At 38.4% G+C, this 22,167-nt stretch overlaps 1 protein-coding gene across 1 annotated transcript in view; it reads left to right on the plus strand.

The window, feature by feature from the left end:
- The window catches only part of GTF2F2 (general transcription factor IIF subunit 2), a 135,787-nt gene extending 118,634 nt beyond the window's left edge, over positions 1 to 17,153 (plus strand). Inside the window, exons 8-9 of the mRNA XM_045567247.1 lie at positions 1,474 to 1,617; positions 16,502 to 17,153. Coding sequence (XP_045423203.1) covers positions 1,474 to 1,617; positions 16,502 to 16,621 — 264 coding nt within the window. The 3' untranslated portion in view covers positions 16,622 to 17,153. The remainder of the gene's footprint in view (positions 1 to 1,473; positions 1,618 to 16,501) is intronic.
- The last annotated feature ends 5,014 nt before the right edge of the window (positions 17,154 to 22,167 follow it).

A 22,167-nucleotide genomic window follows, 5' to 3' on the forward strand; every position in this document is an offset into this window, starting at 1 on the left:
AGCTAGGCCCCAGATTATAGTTATTCTAGTTGATGCACAGGAGATTGTTCTTTGGCAGTTTCCACCCAGCCTACTGATGCTTTATTTACCAGGTTGGCTGCTGAGGTTTATATATATTTCCTCTCTAACTAGTTCCTGATGCTTTATAAAAATGACGTGTTTCTAAAAAAAATTTAAAAACTTAATTAACTGAAATAAGTGAATAGAAGTTTCACATTTTCAATAAAAAGGTAAATCTTTACACATGAATAGTCCCAGCACGGTAACAGTAGGCGAGAATATCTGCATTCTCTTAGTGCCACTGCTTTCTAAACTGGTGTGCATGGGGGCACACAAAACTATGGGACAAACATAACACATGGGTCTAAAGTGTCATTTTTATTTGGATGGGAAGTATTTTATTTTTTATTTTTGTGTTAAAGGTAAAGATATATTAAAAATAAAGATGTATTATACAGGTGAATTTAGAGATCACGTGAAGTTTTAAGATAAAATGGGAATTTCAAAAAAATGGTTTGCTTGTGGCCAAATGCTGAGTATATATATTAATATTACCCCTTTCTCTTGTTAAACTTCATTTTCTATATTTATTTATTTTAATTTTTTGAGACAGGGTCCTGCTCCGTTGCCGAGACTGAGTTCAGTGGCACAGTCATAGCTCACTGCAGCCTCAAACTCCTGGGCTCAAGTGATCCTCCCACCTCAGCCTCCTGAGTAGCTGGGACTACAGGCATGCACTACCGCATCTGGCTTATTTTTTCTTATTTTTTGTAGAGACAGGGTCTCACTATGTTGCCCAGGCTGGTCTCAAACTCCTAGGCTCAAGCGAGCCTCCTTCCTTAGCCTCCCAAGTCACTGGGATTATAGGCATGAGCCATCACACTGGGCTAATCTTTATTCATTTTATAGGAGAAAAAACAAGTTCAAGGAGGTCACACAGGGTCCAGATGAGAAAAGAACTGCTGTCACTGCCCATGGTCTTTCCTTTTTACCAATCCTTCTCAGACTTCTCCTTCCCTGGAGAACCTGTAGTATATTATCTGTCTGCCCCCAAGAAACCTTATGTTTTTGAAAGATGTTACCTATCAAGCTGCATGTACTAAATAAACTATTTTTTGCTGTATTTTGATTAATCAAAAACAAAGGAACTGCAAGTTGGAGTTTCTGATCAACACAAGCTAACCAGCTAGCCACATTGAACTGATATAATGTTGGCAGAGAAAGCCTTTTTGGGGGGAAATGGGCATGCTACCTACCTAAAGCTTTAGGAAATGATGAAAATGGTTTACAGTTAGACATTGAAGGTATGGGGAGCCCTCGGAGCAACTAGGACCCCAGGTTCTGAACTGCTATTCAGAGGCCTGCTGCCTCGAAACTTAAAGTCTAATCGTTGCTGGATGACTAAAAAGAGAAGGCCTGTGTTTCAGAGTGAGCATGGTGAACTGATGCCTTTCTTTTGCTTTTTGCATATAGATTGAATATGAAAGGAAAAAGAAAGAAGATGGAAAGCGAGCCCGAGCTGATAAACAACATGTTTTAGACATGCTATTTTCAGCCTTTGAGAAACATCAGTATTATAACCTTAAGGACTTGGTAGACATAACAAAACAACCTGTGGTATGTATATTTTCATATTGATCCTTTAACTATGTCTTGCTTCATTAACATGTTATTACTGAAGAAAAGTGTGTTGTAATCAATATGCCTAAGTTTACATTTACCTATACTAATGACAAATTTTATGTTAACACTCAGAAAAGATGTCTTAAAGCAGCCATTTGGGGTTTGTTTTTTTTTTTTTGTAAAATCAGCTTCGTTATTTTAGATTTCAAATATGTGTAGTATCAACAATTCCATATAAAGAAAAGGAATTATCCTCCTTTTGATTTATCCTTGATATTAAGCTTGAAGTCTTTGTTTATTTCATTTTTATTCTGTCTTTTGTTCCCCTATCTCCCTCTGAAAAAGCTTAATTCCTTCTCTTTTTTAAAAATGTGCCTCATAGAAGAATCCTACTGTTCTGTCATGATGAGAGGGTTTATCCCTGTCTTGTGGATTTTTTTAAAAAATTAGAATCTGCCTAGCACTAGATCCTTTTATACTTGAGCTAAACTGCCCTTTTTCAAATTATGCTTGCTGAGATTGTGGTTGGTTTGGCCTATTCTTCTTTTTTTTTTTTTTTTATTTGTTTGTTTGTTGTTGTTGTTGTTGTTGTTTTTTGAGACAGAGTCTTACTCTGTTGCTCAGGCTAGAGTGCCATGGCGTCAGCCTAGCTCACAGCAACCTCAAACTCCCAGGCTCAAACAGTCCTTCTGCCTCAGCCTCCCCAGTAGCTAGGACTACAGGCATGCGCCACCATGCCTGGCTAATGTTTTCTATATATATTTTTAGTCGTCCAGCTAATTTCTTTCTATTTTGTTTTTAGTAGAGACAGGGTCTTGTTCTTGCTCAGGTTGGTCTCGAACTCCTGACCTGGAGCTATCCTCCCGCCTCAGCCTCCCAGAGTGCTAGGATTACAGGCGTGAGCCACCGTGCCCGGCCCATATTCTTCATTTTTAGGGAAAAATTTAATAAATTGATATTTGAGAAAGTTTATCTTTGTTCTATAAATAGTCTTTTTTTTTTTCTTCTCTAGAATTTTGTGCCTATTTACTAACAATTTATATTAGTCATTCATTTAAAGTGCTGGTAACAATAAGGCATCCATATCCTTTCTCCAGTCTTTGAGTCACATTTTTTTTCCATTCAGCTTTTTCACACTAAATGTCATCAAAATATCAGATTGAATTATAACAGTATGTACTTATAGTTTAAAAAGTTGAATGGAAACATTTTCTCTCATTTCCTTTACCATTTTGTCCACTCTGCCAGTATACTCAAGAATATGTTGATTGTTGCTACTCCATTTATTTGATTCAGAATATATAAGAAGATTTTTTAAAAATTTTAACATAAGCATATGACCTATTTATTAAAGGGCCTGGTATATTTTTCTGAGTTATACAAAGCTTTAGGAAATGATATATGAAACTTCAGTGTTGATTGTACAGTTTCTTCTGCAGAGATTTCTTTACTATTGTACATTAACCTTTTACTTTTTATTAAGAAATTAATTTAAATTCTGAAAGTTCTAAATACATTTTTTAATAGAGAAGAAGAAAGTGCTCATACTGTAGTATTATCAACTCGTCTTAATGACTTCACTCCCTTTGGCCTCAAAGCCTTAGAAACGGCATTCCAAGCTAGATAAAAAATTGAAATAGAATAATTGATTAGCTAAGCTGTGTTTCTTCTGATTTTAATGAAGTTTATCTTTGTATTTATATATATAAATATATGTATATGTAAAGGCCATTCCAGAAACTCTGAAAGCAGACATTATAATGGAGTAAAACAGCACAACAGAAATTACATATGGGAAAATAGGCACTTGTAGAAGGGCATTCATATGATACTAGGGAAAGCAATTTCTTTGTCTTTACATGGGACATAAGGTTTATTTGTTTTACATCAAAGAAAAGGGATTACTAGTATATATTTCAATTTTGGTTCTTCAGATAATTTTTATATGGTGGTACTCAAAGAATCCCCAGAGCCCCTTAACTCATGATCAGTGGATAGACTTTAGGGCAGCAGTCCCCAACCATTTTGGCACCAGAGACCAGTTTTGTGGAAGATAATTTTTCCGTGGGAGGTGGGGGAGATGGTTTCGGGATGATTCAAGTGTATTACATTTATTGTGCACTTTATTTCTATTATTATTACATTGTTAACCTCTCTGCTAATGGTAATTTGTATTTGCAGCTGCTCCTCAGTGTTAGCATCACCACCTCAGCTCCACCTCAATCATCAGGCATTAGAGTCTCATAAGGAGCACGCAGCCTAGATCCCTGGCATGCACAGTTCATTAGTTGGCACTCCTGTGAGAATCTAATGCTGCCGCTGATCTGACAGGAGGCGGAGCTCAGGCAGTGATGCCAGCAGTTGGGAGCGGCTGTAAATACAGGTGAAGCTGTGCTTGCTCACCCGCCATTCTCCTCCTGATGTGTGCCCAGGTTCCTAACAGGCCACGGACCAGTACCAGTCCTCAGCTCGGGCATTGGAGACCACTGCTTTAGGGGATCCATTAACTTCCTGAATATGTGCAAAAACATAACAGATTTTTTTGAAGAGTAGATCCATAGTTTGTATCAGAGATTTTCATAGACAACTACTGATACAGAAACTAAAATGGTTTTATTATTAAGTATTTAGAGACTAAATTGCCTCAGCAAGCATAAGATTCTTTTTTTTTTCATTTTTTTTCCTTCAGAAATTCAGCTACACGCATAAGATTCTTGAAGGCACAGTTGTATGTTATCCCTATCCCTAAATATTCTTATAGCCCACAGCATAAATATGGTATTAGTAGAAATTCAGTAAATATTTAATGAATTGATTTGAAAAAAGGAAAATTCTCAGTCTTCAAGAACCACGACATTTTGACAGGCCTCATGTCATTTCTGGTGGAGGTGGGAGACAAGGCCCAGTGTCAAGAAAGTGTGGAATGCTTTTGCCCAGCTGGAGGTAGGCCAGAGGTAGAGTTACCCCCATCTAGAGGAGAGGACAAGAAGTGTCAGCACAGATGCCAGGCCTGTGTTTACCTCAGTGGCATCTGAGGAAGTCACTTCCATTCCTCAGATTGAGGGAGTTGGACTAGCTAATCTTTATGATCCCTTCCAGCTCTAAATCTGTGATTCTTTCCCTCTCCTATTTCATCTCCTCTCCAACTCCCTCTCACATTTGAACTGATTGGCAAAGTCCATTGACCTAGAAAGAAAATTGCCAAAGCCTAGCTCTCCTCCAAGTAGGTACCTCTCCCCTTTAGGAGGTTCCCAGGACATAAGTGAGGCTGTACTAATGGTCATCAGTACACCCCTACTGATTTCATTTCAGTTTGAGCAGTACCCAAGAGAATTGAAGAATCTAGTCCAGTATAGAAATCAGTGATCCAGGAAAGGGGGGCTTCCTGGTATAGTGGGAAGAACACTGGATTTGGAGTAACGAAATCTCAGTTCTGGACAAGGTACTTAAGTACATTTAATACACTGTTTATATTTAATTTATTTAACATATGGCATACTTAATATAAAATTCACCAGTTTGTTCAAAATATTATGAAATTATAATATGTAAATGTGTTTAAAATAATACCTAGCTTACTGGATCCTTGTGACAAATAATGTTTGTGAAAGATAATTTGTCAACTGCAAAGTATTTTACTAATATTTAGTATTAGTAGTATTAAACACATTTTTGAGCCCTGTGTAAAAGAGAAGAGAAGAGACCTTATTTGTGCCAATCAGTTCTTCAGCATATTCATTTAATGGCATTCTCACATGGTAGCCTTTCATTTTCTGTTGGCTCCCAGTGCCACTTGTTTTTTTTGTTGGTGTTGTTTTGTGTTTTGTGGTTTTTGTTTGAGACAGAGTCTCACTCTGTCACCCCAGGTAGAGTGCAGTGGTATCACTATAGTTCACTGCAACCTCAAACTCCTGGGCTCAAGTGATCCTTCTGCCTCAGTCCCCCAAGTAGCTGGGATACGGGCACATGCCATGATGCCCAGCTAATTTTTCTTTTTATAGTAGAGATGGGGTCTCACTCTTTTTTTTTTTTTTTTGCTCTATTGCCCGGGCTAGAGTGTCATCATGGCGTCAGCCCAGCTCACAGCAACCTCAAACTCCTGGGCTCAAGCCATCTTCCTGTCTCAGTCTCCCGAGTAGCTGGTACTACAGGCATGCGCCACCATGCCCGGCTAATTTTTTCCATATATATATATATATATATGTGTATATATATATATGTATATATATATATATATACATATATGTTTTAGCTGTCCAAACCATTTCTTTCTGTTTTTAGTAGAGATGGGGTCTCACTCTTGCTCAGGCTGGTCTCGAACTCCTGAGCTCAAACAATCCACCCGCCTCGGCCTCCCAGAGTGCTAGGATTACAGGCGTGAGTCACCGCACCCAGCCACAGGGTCTCACTCTTAATCAGGCTGATATAGGAACTCCTGAGCTCAAACAGTCCTCCCACCTTGGCCTTCCAGAGTGCTAGGATTACAGGCGTGAGCCACTGCCCCCAGCCCTAATGCCACTTTTGATAACAAGTGTTTAACCAGGAAGTCCATCACTCTAGCACATCTTTATTATTAGGAGTACTGATACCATCTGCTTTCTGACCTTTACAATGTCATATTTGGCATTTTGTTTAGTGAATCTGAAGTATTTTCTTGTTTTTGCAGTTCCTTTTCTATATTAGTTTTTCTTTCTAAAAATTTTCATTTCTACAAGCAAAATTATTGATTAGAGTAACTGTCATCACGGCCAGTCTTTTTCTCTGATCACTAGTATGTGACTTGCATAAAGCAACCAGAAAGAGTGAAAGTTACTTATCAAGGGCAAATAAGCCAATTTGAAAAGGCCAAGCTTTGGTAACTGATATAAAGTCTGGAACATGGTATTTTCACAGGGTGTTGCCTTAGTTTGTTTTCCGTTGCTTAGATTACCTGAAACTGGGTAATTTATAAAGAAAATGAATTTATTTTTTATAGTTATGGAGACTGAGAAGTCCAAGGTCAATGGGACTGTATCTGGTAAGAGCCTTCTTGCTGGTGGGGACTCTGTGCAGAGAGAAGTGGCACAGGGCAAGGGTGCTGAGCATGCCAGCTCAGTTCTCTTTTCTATTTTTATAAAGCCACCAGTCTCACTCCCATAGTAACCCATTAATCCATTACCTATTAATCCGTGAATGGATTAATCCATTTGTGAGGGCAAAGCCTTCATAACCCAATATCTCTTAAAGGCCTATTTCTCAATACTGCCACCTTGGGGGTTAAGTTTCAACATGAGTTTTAGAGGGTACATATATTCAAACCGTAGCAGATTTAGAAGTTTTTTTTTTTTTTAAAGGTGGGTCTCATTGTGTTGCCCAGACTGGAGTACAGTGGTGCGATCATAGCTCACTGCAGGCTTTGTACTCCTTGGCCCAAGTGATCCTCCCCACTCAGCCTTTGGAGTAGCTGGGATTACAGGCCTGCACCACCATGCCCAGCTGATTTTTTAATTTTTTTATAGATATGGTATCTCACTGTATTGCCCCAGCTGGTCTTGAACTCCTACCCTGAAACAATCTTTCCACCTTGGCCTCCCGAAGTTTTAGAACTATAGGTGTGAGCCACCACTCCAGCCCATAGCCAATATTTTATGGTTTTAACTTTTGGCTTTTTTCCCCCTCAAAAATGGAAGATTAGAGGAAGCCTATTATTTCTCCCCAGCAGTCTTTGATTTTTAACCTTGGATGTATTATGGCTAGTTTTTTTTCATATTTTGTTATATCTGTATAATAGAAGCATACACAGCATTTCCTTTGAAGTTACAAACCATTGAAAACTTTATCTAATTGGTCCCTTTGAAACACCAAACTGCCAAGACCACTCTTGAGCCCAAACACACTGTTCTCTAACATAGCATTCATTTACCAATGTTCTTTTAACTGCACATTTCTATTGAAAGTGTCATATCGAAAATCAGCTCTGATTATAACTGAACCTCTTAATTTCCTTGTGCTCCATCCACCCAATTTCAGGTCATGAATCAGGAAAGTTTATCTTTGATTATTGATGATCTCTTCTGAATCAGTGGTCCCAATCATGTCAGTCCAATGCACCATTTTTAAATTCAGAATATGTAATTGAACAACTGGTATGCTTTTATTAAATTGTTTCAAATCAATAGGAAAAGCTAGACAGAAAAGCTTAGTGCACATACTTTAAATTCTCCAGCTTTAAATAATGCCCAAAAGACAGTTACTTATTTGCAAGGTAGACTTCCAATAAACAAAATGGTTACAGTGCTGTATCAACAATACAGTGACATTAACCTAATCTTCACAGTTTGTTTCCAGATAGGCCTAAGTAAGGGCTTGAATAAAAGTAAGGAAAATTTGGAATCAATAAGATATAGGAACATAGGCTTTTTTTTCTTGTTTTTTTTTTTGAGACAGAGTCTCACTTTGTTGCCTGGGCTAGAGTGAGTGCTGTGGCATCTGCCTAGCTCACAGCAACCTCAAACTCCTGGGCTTAAGCGATCCTACTGCCTCAGCCTCCCGGGTAGCTGGGACTACAGGCATGTGCCACCATGCCCAGCTAATTTTTTCTATATATATTTTAGTTGGCCAGATAATTTCTTTCTATTTTTAGTAGAGACGGGGGTCTCGTTCTTGCTCAGGCTGGTCTCGAACTGCTGACCTCGAGCAATCCACCTGCTTTGGCCTCCCAGAGTGCTAGGATTACAGGCGTGAGCCACCGCGCCCAGCCTCGGAGCATAGGCTTTTTAAAAGAATAAAGTGGCCAGAGAATTTAAGACACTGAGCATTTCTATCAAAAATAAAAATTTACAAGGTATATGGATGTTATTATATGGGTCTGTGAAATTGTTGGGACTCTTTCAGTTGCAAGGAACAAAGATTCAAACTGACTTAAACAAAAATAGAATTTATTGGCTTATGTAGCTGGGAAATTCAAAAATGCATCTAGCTTTAGAGATAGGTGATCCAGCTACTAATATTATTTAGTTATAGCTTTCCCTTCCCATCTCTCCATATCTCTCATCTTTCTGTCTTTCTTGTTTGTTGTCTTTATTTTTAGGGAGGTTCTTGCCATATGGCAGACACATCGCCTCCTGAAGCACCTTACAGCTAGTAACCCCTATGAAAAAAGAGAACATCTGTCCGGATATTTCAGTAAAAGCCTCAGGGAAGATTTTAATTGACCTGGTAGGGGTTGTATGCCCATTCTTGAACTAAGGGGTTGGAGTAAGAGTACTCTGGGGCCAGCCAAGGCCCACTGCATCTCCCACCCTTGTGTCACACAGAGTCAGGACCTAATCGCTATTAGTTATTTGTTCAAAACAGAACTCTACAGCCCACCAAAGTCTCCCCGAGACTTCCTCATTTTAGTAAGTGACACCACCATTCCCCGAATTGCTCAAGCCACCTGTATTCCTGTTTCTTCTTCATCATGTATGTTACAAATTATGATGTATAGATCTCTGACTCAAGATCATAAAGGTAAAAGGTATCTTAGAAATTATCTACTTCCATTTTCTAATTTATGGATCCAGAGAGAGGAACTGGCTACTGGCATGAACCCAGTTGTCCTGTGACTTCAGCCTAGGAATGTGTCTTACCACATTGCCTTTTCTACCTTTAGAAATGTATATAGATCTGTGGACAAGCAAGGAAAATACTTTTCTAATAATAGGAATGCCTTTTTGATGGGGAGGAAAAAGAACTAATTTCTCAATCAGGCAGGCTGCTTGCTAATTTCTATATTTTTAAGAATCATCACCAATCTAAGCCAGGTATGTAGAGAATAGAATTTAAGCTTTATCTGAGCTCATTCAGTTCCTAATCTAAAAGTAAAAAATAGATATTTTTAACATTTGGAGCTCATTCCCAAATTTACTACCTAATAAGTGCTATTTTTATTATAATGCTTTGTCCTGATGAATACTCTCCGTTTGCTTACTTGATTCCTTTTTTCTTTTTCTTTTTCTTTTTAAATCTGCATCATTTTCTTTCTGTTCACATATTCCCTTTCAGTTCTCTTCATTTTTCCTATATGTGTAAATTGTTATTTTTGAATGGTACCACTAAAACTAAAAAGACAACCAGTTTCCCAACAGCATATTAATTAATGACAGCTCTTTCTGAGACTTCTGTTTTAAAAAAAGTAATTATTTGCTACCTTATGAAGTAGAGTCTTAATTAAAAGTTTTAGAATATGAAATGTCACACTAAAATAAATTATTAACTATGTTGAATATAAGTAGGTAAGATTTAAACACATTTTTGAAATTTTAATACTTTGCTTTTTTTTGTTTGTTTAAACATCAGAAATTTATTTTGTTAGTTATAGAGGCTGGATGTCTGAGACCAGGGTGCCATGATGGTCGGGCGCTGGTGAGGGCTCTCTCTTCCTCACTTGCAGGAGGCTTCCTTCTCGAGGTGTCCTCACATGATGGCCTTAATACTTTCCTTTTGAATAGATTCTAATAGAAGAACTCAAAGATCTATCAAGTTTATTATGGAACAGTAACATTATCCATTTTATCTTCCCATATGGTTTGTTTCAGCCTTTTTATGTTGGTTTTTACCTCATTTCTGGATGAGGTAACAATTGGGGTGAATTTAGTAACATATAACCAGTTGAGTCAAGATTGTATATAAGGTATTGCATAGATAAGAGCAATATCTGAGATAAGTACCCAGTAAACAAAACTGGGCATTTATTTATATACAAAATTTACATACAATTTTCAATTAAGCAGTAAGCCACAAAATTTATATTTATTCTGAAAAAAGTGCCCTTAACCAATAAAATCTCCATCTCTATGCTTTCAAGTCTCATTTGATTTTAAAGAGAAGTAAAGTAAATTTTTAAGCTTATTAACTGCCTCTGCTGGTTTCTTTATTTAGTTCCTGAACAAGCTAGAAAGACTTGTTTTTAGGCTTGTCATCCTTATGTAAATAATTTCGCTTAAGAAAGAAATTTTCTTGGATTGGTCTATGCATTTGAGAAAACAATACTGTGTTGATTTGAATAAGTGTTCCAAGCCTCCCATTTCTCTGCCTCAGCAGGTAGATTCAGATACCAGAGGATAAGCCTGCTTGGCAGAGGACCTTGTAATGCCAGCACTGGTTCTGTATTGCAGCATACAGAGCCATTTCTTCTTTTTAGAATGTCCCGAGACAGATATTTTAATTATGGATTAACTTACAGAGCCAGCCAGTGTTTATTGGATGTGTCACTTTGCCCAGATAATTTGGAAATAAAAATAGTCATGTTAATTTGTTGTTATAAGCTGGAGAGGTCTCCTTTTCTCCCCCCAATTTAAAACCTTTATTTTCAGTATAAATTATACCTTTTTTAAGTGTACATTTCAGTGGACAATAAATAATATATTCATGGAGTTGCGCAATCATCAGCACATTCAATTTTAGAACATTTTCATCACCCCAAAAAGAAACCTCATATCCATTAGCAGTCACTCCCCTCTTTTCCCCACTTCTGTCCTCTTCCACCATGCAACCACCTGTTCTGGACATTTCATATAAATGGAATCATATAATATATGATCTCTTACAACTGGCTTCTTTTACTTAGGCATAATGTTTTCATGCGTCATCCATGTTGTGGCTCGTATCAGTACAGTCATCCCTCAGTATCAGAGGGGGATTGGTTCCAGAACCTCCTGCAGATACCAAAATCGGAAGATGCTCAAGTCCTGGATATATTATAAATTGGCACAGTATTTGTAAAAAACCTACATGCATCCTCGCGTATATTTTCAATCATCTCTAAATTACTTATAATACCTCACACATTGTAAATGCTATGTAAGTAGTTGTTATACTGTCTTATTTAGGCAGCAGTGAGAAGCTGTACATGTTCAGTTCAGTACAGATGCAGTTTTTTTCTGAATATTTTCAGTCTGCAGTTGGTTGAATCCATATATATGTAACCCACAGATATGGAAGAATGACAGTACTTCATTTCTTTTTTTGTTCCCAAATATATACCATTGAGTGGATATACCATATTTTGTTTATCCATTGTTCCATTGATGGACATTTGGGTTGTTTCCAGTTTGGGGCTATTATGAATAAAGCTGCTATGAACATTCATGTACAAGGTTTTTATGTGAATATGTGTTTCCATTTCTCTTGGGAGTGGAATTGCTAGGTCTCGTGGTAACTCTGTTTAACCTTCTGAGGAACTGCCAGATTGTCATCACTGTTTTTTTAGTGCTTAGACAGTGAAAACTTTTTTTTTTTTTTTAAGAGATGGGGTCTCGCTACGTTGCCTAGGCTGGGCTCAAACTCCTGGGCTCAAGCAGTCCTCCCACCTCAGCCTTCCAAGTAGCTGGTACTACACCATGCCTGGCTCTGACAATGAGAACTTTTATCTTCCACTGCCCTGTAGTAAAACTTTACTCTGTTTTTAAATCTTTTAAAGGCAGATAATGTTTGTTCATTCGGAATATTAGCTAATTTACTGCAAAATTTCTTTTAGTAAAATATACACCTATAGGGGCTCCTTGCTTGCCATTTTTCAATAATATTTTCAAGTAGACTAATAATAACTATGCCAATTGATATTTTCTTATTCTTTGTACATTCAAAATTGTACCTCACACCAAATGTACTAATAGTAGTTGACATGTCTCTAAATATAAGAATTCTTTTTGCTTTATATTTCAAAAGGAATTTTATTGTTTTCATCTTTATTGTTTTGAATATCTCTGATTATATTTTCCTAGTTAACAATTTCTCAATTAACTATATAGTTAATATGTATTAGACTATATAGTCTAATTTTAAAAAATACATATAGATAGATAGATTCCCGATTGGAAGCCATTATGTCCCAGCCTTGGAATAAATACCTTGTAATATTCCAACGTTGTTATGTTCAGTATATCTTTTTAAACAAAGTTAAAATTAAATATTTTGGCCCATAAGAAGTAAGCTTTGTTTATCTGGAATATTCAAACATGTGAAGTATTTGTCAGTGCCAGATAGATGAGGTGTTACTAAAGTGAGGTAATTTACTAGCACAAAAATATTAATGCAGTAATCACTCTTTCAAGATTTGGATTAAGTAATAAAGTAGGGCTGGGGGGTTGGGGTAGGGTTTGTGCTTTGACCATTTCATTACCCATGTGTCTGCTTCTTCTCAAAAGAAGTTTTCAAAGGGAGGAATTCAGCCAGTGGGACCCTGAGAGGAAGACGGGGTGGGGTCTAGTGGGGAAGAGGAAGTGGAACCAGAAGGAAAGGAGAAGAAAAATGCAGAAATGGTCCCAGTCCCTGTTTTGGAGAAGTCACCAGCATCACTTTCCCTTTCGTGTTCACAGTTTTCTCTATCCCAAGGAGCAAAAACATCTGTTGCCTTTGTTCACAGTTTCTTCCTAATGTGTAGTTTATTTTTTAATGGAAGAATTTTGTGCCTTGGAGTCACTAACATCTTCATCAGTAAGTGCTTTCGTTCTGTTGATGTCTCTTAAAGGAGTTGCAGTCATTCACACAAAAATCACATAAAGATGAAATGATAAATTTGAAATTCAATGACAGAACCAAAAGATGCCTTCTTGTCATTGGATCACTTCATAAAAAGCACACAGTGCATTTCCCCTTGGTAACTGCATTAATCAATGCCATCTTTTGTGTAGATTTGCTTATTCCATCTAAACTTTTTGGGAAGATTTTGTGACTAGAAGCCTAGTAGTGCCAAATCATTAGCATATTAGTAGTTGATGATCAGCTCCCTGTCAAAGGTATATGTTTTTAAACAACTTCTAAGAATTTAGATATAATTGAGTTATTATTACGTATGTAATGCTTAGCACTGAAATGCCTGATCAAATGAAATACAGGTAAGTCCTCCATTTGGTTGACAGAGCAGTAGAGGAAAAGATGATATGAGAAATGGTGGGGGGTGGAGGGAGGGAAGGAAATAGAAAAACACTAAAATAGCAGGCTCCTGTGCCTTGTGACTCTACATAGATTTGTCTCAGTCTTGGGGAAAAATCAGGAAGTTGATCCATAGGTTTCTGGCTTTTTGGCCACCACAATTTTACCTTGACCCACCAATGCAAACAACATCCTAATCACTTGACCTCTTGAGTGTGTACTGTGCCATTTCTTTCCAAGGAAGCAGTGATGTTCTATCCCTTTTTTCTTCTGCATTAAGACTTGCTGTAAATTCTCTCCCACACATCTCTTTGATGAAGAATTGCTGGACCTGAGCCAGTTTATTCAGATCTTGTGCTGCAGCATGGCACATAGTCTATAATGAGAAATATCCCCAATCCTGTGTGACATAAAGGCAATCTACTCAGTTCTAGAATCTTTTGTTTAAAATACAGGTGGTTAGACAAAGGGTTAAATTGGAAAATCACAATGTTTAGAATAAGTAAGAGGCGGAGAACTTGTTTTTCATGATCCCTGCACATAATTGCTATTCAATTCAAATGATCAAATATCTATCCTCAAAGAACCTAACATCTTTATGCAGGCTGAGTTAGGTGCCCCTTCTCAGTGCTCTTATAATACCCTGTACATATACCTTTATTACTGTATGATTGCTCCTTGTATGTCGTTGTTTCTGCCCCGCTCCCATCCTAATCTTAAACTGTGAATTCTGTGAAGACGATAGCTGTGTACCATTCTACCTGGCATATTGTAGGTGCTGGAATAAATATTTGAGTGAATACATAAATAAAGTAATTTTCAATTCTGGTAGAACCTTTAAAATCTCTTCCTAAATTGACATTGCCTCCAACAATATTTTAGCACTACAATACAGATTTTAGTAATTAATGTCATTCAAATTCAGGTAGTACAGTTTAGTCAGTAAACTTTTGTTTCTCAAACTGGGTCACTGCTTGAGTTCTGAAAATGAAGGAGAGTTCAAATAGTCTATTTTTATGGACCTTCTTAGTGATCTACCTCCTACCCCCACAATCCTCTTAGCTGCCTGTCACTCTTAAGCACATCCTATTCACTGCGCATCAGTACACCAGGTCTCTGATGTGCAAGCAGGCACTAGAATAGGAACACGTGTTTAAGAGGAGAGTGAGGTATGTAAATAAAGGATTATAATATAGTATAATAAGAGCTATCATTGAAGTATGTGCAGTGTAAAATGTAAATCTAAGGGGTAAGGTTGTTAGGAAAAGTTTCTCTGAGAAAGTGACATTGAGCCTGCTCTTAAAGGATGAGGGGTTCAGATTTGAGGAAAGGGGATAAATATCACAGGGAAAGAAAATAGCAAATGGGAAAAATCCAGAAGCATGCAGATACGGAAGTGACAAGATGTGTAAGAGGGAGTATTGGAAGATGAAGCCAAAAGGAGAAGGCAGGCCCAAGCAGATGCCTGTGTAGGAGTTTGGACTTCAACCGGTAGACCAAAGGGAAAGTCACCAAAACGTTTTAGACAGAGCAATGACACGATTCTCGCTGTCTCTATCTATGTCTTCTGCCCTTTAGGGATTTTCTGACCTCTTTTTTCCCTGTCATCACTACTGCTTTCTCTGCTAGTACTTTGGCCTACTCCCCTGCCAAGCTAATTCACTTGAGTAAAGTGGTCTTACCTTGCAGTTTGGAACATCCTTTAGGATGTTTCCTCCACCAACTACCTCAAACAAAGAAATCTGCGCCATGGCTAGGTATTGTGACCCTAATCCCATTTTGTTATTTGACAAATTGACAGACTATGAATATCTCATTCCATTCTCATTGTTACAAGGAACAAAGAGTGATACCTTGGTGTATAAAAAATATTCTGCATAACATGCTAGATGACCAAAATTAAGGTAGACTGCACATGAAAGCAACTGAATTTGTACACTGCAGACTTTCTTAATATTTTGAGTTTAGCCCTTTTTAGGATTTTCGTTTTGTGTGCCTAGATTATAAACGGGCACACTGGACTTGAAGTTAAAAGAGCCTGTTTTCTATCAAGCCACCAAAATGCTCCTGGCAATTGCTCTTTTCATTTTTGACCCATTGCAGTGCATCCACAGTTGTGTGATTGTTTGTGCAACAGTGTCTCAGCCAGTCTCATAATAAACCATTCTTTGGAATTTTACAAAGATGTCATTCTTGGCACCTAAATTGAGAATCATTTGTGCCTAACCCATCATTTCCCATTTATGAATCTTGTTCAATTAGAAAGTAGTTTATGAACAGTGTTCCAATTTAAATGTAATTTGAAGTAGCAGATGGCAGACGTGCGTATTACCTGGATGTCTCAAGCCTTTATGCTCACTCATTCACACAGGTCTGCCAGAGAAGCCAACTGTGGGTGTGGAAGCTGGCAAGCTTCCTGGGGGAACCCAGGGTTCATTTGGCTCATTGCTGCCACCTGCTGGGACCTGGCTGCTAGAATGGGAAGGCTGCTCAAGGAAGAGCTAAGCTGTCAGGGCCTTATAAAGAACTCATGTGTAGGTGGTAATCAGCTGTTATGTTTCTAGGTGACAACCTACCCCTAACTGAAAGGACATTATGAACAGTAAAGCGTTATATCAGTCAGTGTAATGTGGTGTTAGATTATGTTGGTAACACGTAATCTCCAGCAATCATGAGGCTCCGAGAACTAAGCAACACACCAGGGACTCAAAGATTCTAGAATGTCAGATCTGGAAGGACCTTAAAGCAGATGTGGTGGAACTTTAGTGTAGTCAAATGAGTTACCTAGAGACTTGTTGAAATTCCTGGGCCTAGCCTGAGAGATTTTGATTTAGATGACCCAAGATGGGGCTTGTTTGAATCTTGTTGGTTCCTACAAAGCACTTGTAAACATGCTTTGGCATATAACTTATTTTAAATTTTGTTTCCTACCTTTATAATCTAATCTGTTAGGGTTTTTTGGTTTTGTTTTGTTTTTCTTTAGGGGTACCTGAAGGAAATCTTAAAAGAAATTGGTGTTCAGAATGTAAAAGGGATCCACAAAAACACATGGGAGCTGAAGCCAGAGTACAGACACTATCAAGGAGAAGAGAAGAGTGACTAAGAAGACCCCAGCCAGCATGCTAGCAGAACAATGAATGCTGAGCAAAGGGCTTGCTGCTGGAATACTTGAGCACCGTATGTTAACAGGGGTAAAATAGTATTTCCATTTCTCTTGGTAAATTTTTTAAACCTCTAATTCTTATAAAGTTTAGTGTTTTTTGAGGAGAAAGAACAACTTTATTTATAGACTTAACTTGTATTAAACCAGATTATTCAATGGGAGTTGGGGTTGGGGGATTAAGAGGGTTTTTCTTAAATACTGGCTTTTAACATGTAAAATTAGGAAATGTTTTTTAAATGAGGACTCTCTATCCTTGCTGTATCTCTGAGGAGCCAAGGTAATACAGATCCAAAGAGAATGGTCTAGCAGGATAAAAATGATCAACTACAGAAACTCTTAAAAGGAATGAAAAGCCAAAGTTTCTTATTCTGAAGTTGTCAAAGAACAAAGCTGTCTTTGCTCTAAACAGATGATCATGTTTCATGTTCATACACACATTAATAAAAGAAGAGCATTTAAATTTGCAGCGAAATGGCAGTTTTCATCATTAGCTTATTTTACCCCAGTGATATCGATATGAGAAATGGAAAAAATCATGGTCAACTGATGTTTTTGTTTCCTTTTAAAATAATTAGAAACTAAATACCTTTCCAAAATTTCAAGCTATGTCTCCCCCGGTCCGATTATAAGCTCCTCAAAGACTGGCTTGCTCCGGAATCTCGCTGCCCACTCGGCAGACACGTACTGAGCAGCATAAGGCAAATGATACCAGTAAACCAAAGGAGGGCTGTGGGGGCACAGCTGAAACAGAAGATTCGTGTCAATTCCTGGGGCATGAAAATGTTTCTTTTATCTTTCTCTGTGATTTCATTTTTAAATAAAAGCAATACATGTACACGGTCAAAGTTTTTTCTAACACAGCATGTTATGTATTAGGCAATTCCAAAATCATACCAACAGACCAGACCACTGAAACAAAAAAAGCTTTAGCAAACTAAGCACATTGAAAAGTTGTTTTTATACTTGTTCATTTTGTCAGCTGCTTCTGGATGCTTGCAACCGATATGTAGCAAATGCCAAAAAATTCAAGAAAATATTACATAATTAAAGCAAGGAAATATCTAGCCATTGAGAGAAATTATTTTTACATTGTTTGCTCTGAGCAAATAATTCTGAAGTTGAGTGCCACAGCACTAAGATTTTTATTCTTGCATTCACACTATAATATAAAATTCTGATTAAGGAGGGTGTTCTCATTCCCTGCCCCACCTCAAGTTGTCTTATCCTACCTTGTTCTGAGACAGGAGCCAAACATGGTATACGTGTTAGCTTCCAGTTCCTGACAGCTAGAGGCTCAGTGGAAGGAAACCCAGGGGATAATGGTCTTATAGATTCATATAGAACTGAGAACTTGGGGTGCCTGCCACATGCTTGGCTCATAGCATATTTCTCCCCCCAAACCTTGTCTTTTTTGCTACATGGTACTGTCCTGAAACAGACCTGTGTCTCCTGTACCCATGTCTTTTGTTTTTGTGGTAACAGTCCCTGCCAGACTGAACATGGTGGCCGTGCCAGTACCAGTTTCCAGGGCAGAGCTGTGTCTTACTTGAAGCTGTGCTTTGATGTTTTTATAAACCTGGCTTCTTTGGTTTCTTTTAGTTGCCTTTTACCTCATCGCACCTGTGCATCTGCTTGGGCCTCTTAAACATTTGGTATCTCTTAAGTAGGGTGGTTAATCTAGGTATTAGACCAGTGTTGTTCCTGACTAATTTTTTGAAATTGCTTTATTTAATATTAAAATATAGCTGTTGGCCATGGCGGAGACTCTCCTTTCCACCCAGATTCCCATATCTTTTTTTTTTTTTATTTCAGGACTGCCTCGTGCTCTGACAGACATGCTTTTGACAGCCAAAGATCATAAACCTTTGTAAGCTGTGAATTTGAGAGAGGGGAAGGCTGATAAGGGAGATGCACATCTCTGGTAGGATGTCACATCATCACAGGACAGGAAGGCCATATTTAATAGATGAGATTGTTAAACTCAACCCAGTCTAGGATGTTTTAACTGACAAAATATAATAAAATTATAGTTGTGGGGCATTGCAAAGATTTGAAATTACATGTTGCCACAGTAACTTCTCAAGCAATACATCTTTAAAAAAAGAACAGATTGTGCTCTATTGTATCATGCGCAGCTCTGGATTTCAGCAGACTTACAGTTGTTCCTAATAGTCTGTGAACAAATTTCTTTGGAAACTTTATTTTCATCATTATTGCCACGTATCAGTGAAATAACAGTGAACACTTATCAGGCCCTATGTGCCTAGTAGTGTGATATGCTCTAAAATATTATCTCATTTAATCCTCAGAAACAATGCTGAAAGGTAGGTAATACCATTTTATGGAACCTTTTCCTGCCCAACATACATCATGAATGCTGGTCCGTCTTTGGAGGAATTCCACCCCTGGGGCCGAATCAGAGTGTGCTTTCTTTCCCACAATTCCATCCTCCCCACCCCCTCCCACCCCTAAACCAAGGAAATGGAGCTGACGCCAGGCAAAATTGTGAAGGCATTGGAGTTTGTCTTTGGCATCGTTACTTGAATCCAAACACCCAAACCCCACTATCCACAGGATAAAGACTAAATTTCCACCTTTAAAGCCAAGATCCTTTCACTAAAGTTTGAGACCCCCGTTACATTACAGTTACCCCAGTGAGAGCATGACTGTGGAGTAGGCTCTGTGATTTAGACCTCCTAGGAGCTGAGACTCCCAGTGGAATGTGGGGGGATGGGATCGGGGGAGTGCTGCGCTGAAGGGGGAGCTGCCTTGTGGTCACATGTCACCTGCTGCAGTCCTTTGGCCATTTTCCCTGCCATTCATGTGAGAGTCCAGGAGATGACAAGCTGGCTCTACTTTTGATTCTGTTTTCTTTCTGACATGAGTTCAGAGCATGTTTCTGAGCCTAATATTTTCGTAATGTGTTAAGAGGAAGGATCAGAAGTCATTTTTTTTAACCTCACTTTTCCTAATATTTCCCATCCTTTTTTCTTCCTGCCTCCTTTCCTTGGAGCAGGTACCACCATCCATAGTACAGTAATATGATGAAACGTCTGACAGACACGCCAGCAGTACAAGCCTTTAATAGTTCATTATAAGAAAAGCAGTGGCTTGTATCTGATTGTTAGAAACTGTGTAAATTACAAAGGACTTTTCAGATCCTTTAGCTTCCAGTTTAAATTGGATTCTGGTAAGTCATTTAGTCTAAAATTTTAGGGCTTGCAAGAATGATTTTCTTAAAGTGTACCATATTTTAAAATCTTGAAATCTCTATTTAAACAGTCTCAAGAGGATATAGGGTTTTTGTTGTGTTGTGGAAGTGTAAGTTCACCAGAAGAATATGTTGCTGGGCTAAAAACTATAATCTGGTGTGGTCATGAAACACAGTGGCTGTTTATTTATTTGGCAAGTATATACTGAACATGAATATATGTGAGGCACTGGGGATATAAAAGCACGAGGCATAAGAAGTCTAGTGGGAAATGGAGATGTGAATGGGTAACAATACTGTGTGGGCACAGAGGTGTGAACAAAGTGTTGCTATCGAGGAGAATACTCCAGTTAATTCACTGTTGCCATTTATTCTCTACCTGAAACTTCCAATGTTTAAAGCATTTGAATACAGTAATGTACAGTATGCTTAAACTTAAAACATCATTGAATATAATTTAATCATTGGTAATTTCTGAGACAAAAGGATTTATACAGTGCCTGAAGACTGATCATTATGAACACACAGTGGGTGTCTGTAATACAGTGATCTCAATAGAATGTTGAATTAAGGAGTTTACTGGGCAGGTCCTCTTGACATCTAAGCCTTACTTGTGATTACCATTCTAGTGTCTCTCCTTAAACAAAAGCCTATCAACCACTTTGTCATTTAATCATTCCATGAAAAACCATTGATGCCCACTGTGTGCCAGGCACCAGGGGTGAAGTTAATGGGTGTTTGTGATAATGTGCCTCACATACCACCAGTTCTCCGCCTATGTTACTAGATAAGCAGGAAGAATAATAGCTCATGTTTATTGGACCCTTACTATGTGCCTGGCACCATGCTAGGCATTTGACTCATATAACTGATTTAATCCTCACAACTACCCTATAACCTAGATTCTCTTATTGCCCTTGTTTCATAGATGTGAATCCTTAGGCACTGAGAGGTTCAAGAACCTGCCCAGGGTCCTACAGTAGCCAGGGGCAGAGCCACCTTGGCCAGGCTCCTGGTCACAGCTGTGTGTTAGATAATGGGTTCTTCACTGCTGTTGTCCACAGCTGTAATTCACCTGCCCAGAGTCTCTTGGGTTTGACTTCTCACTAACTACTGGTGGCAGAGTCTCAAGAGTTATCTTTCCTGAACCAAAAATAATTGCTTCTGGATCCTGCCTCAGTTGCTTTGCCTATTGAGATTTGGTTTCCAATGCTTATTCAGCTTGTGCAGTTTCTTACTTATGGAATCATGTTCCTTTTTTGCTGTAGATTCAGATGGGGAGATATTTCCCGGGAATGACTGCAAATGGCCAGTTTATTTGGTTACTTACATCTAAGACCACCCAGTGACTTCAGTGCCAGGCTCATGGGAAAATTTCTGGCTTGGCTAGTTAAGTTTAGGGGTGTTTGTCAAGGTTCCGTTTATATTAATAGAAACAAAACAAAATATTTCTACATGAGCAGATATGTATATACAAACACAGGAAAAAGGAAACATACCAAACTCTTAACAGTGCTACTGAGGAGGAGACTAGGAGGCAAGACAAAGGTAACTTCTCTTTATGTGCATATTTTTACAGTGAGAATATATATATTAATGATATGCACAAAAATCAAGCCCAAAAGAGGAGCATGCCTTTTATGAAGTAATCTAAAGACCACTCCAAGGAATACATAATGGTCCATTTCTACCCCACTGAGCTTAGATTAGAACACACCTGAAACCCTGCTCTCAAGGAAGAACCATTCCTTAGACGACTAAGTGGGAGAAGAGGATAGAGGCAGTTCAGCAGACATTTCCTGAATTTCACACACCCGCGTCCACAACCCAGGCGTCTGCAGATGGCTCCTGCCAGGGAAAGTGGGGAGAGAAGTGGGTTGGGGGTCTTTTAACAGTGTTGGAGGCCTTCACAAATTCTCTCAGGATTAACAGGTAAATTCTGTGTCACACAGGGAAGAAAATGCCTGGTCCATTCAGTGACTGAGGCCTTGAATTAACCCTCCATTGGCAGAGGGTCCACAAAAAGCTGATAAGGGAGTGAGGCATTTATTTGCCACGGTAAATTTGGGAGGAGAGTGGCACTGAGGAAGGAGAAACCCACAGCTGCTTGGATGATTTGCCAAATGTTCGTGGAAGCAATTTTGAGTAAACATTTCCTATAGTAGGAGGGGAGGTAAGAGATGCACTGGTTTTAAAGCAGAGAAAAACCAAGGTAAGTTCTTGATCCTGTCCTGGTGGAACGGTGAAAAAGCTAAGGCTAGAATTCAAGTTAGCT

Source organism: Lemur catta, chromosome 13 (genome assembly GCF_020740605.2).
Source record: "Lemur catta isolate mLemCat1 chromosome 13, mLemCat1.pri, whole genome shotgun sequence".
NCBI classification, from domain to species: Eukaryota; Metazoa; Chordata; class Mammalia; order Primates; family Lemuridae; genus Lemur; species Lemur catta.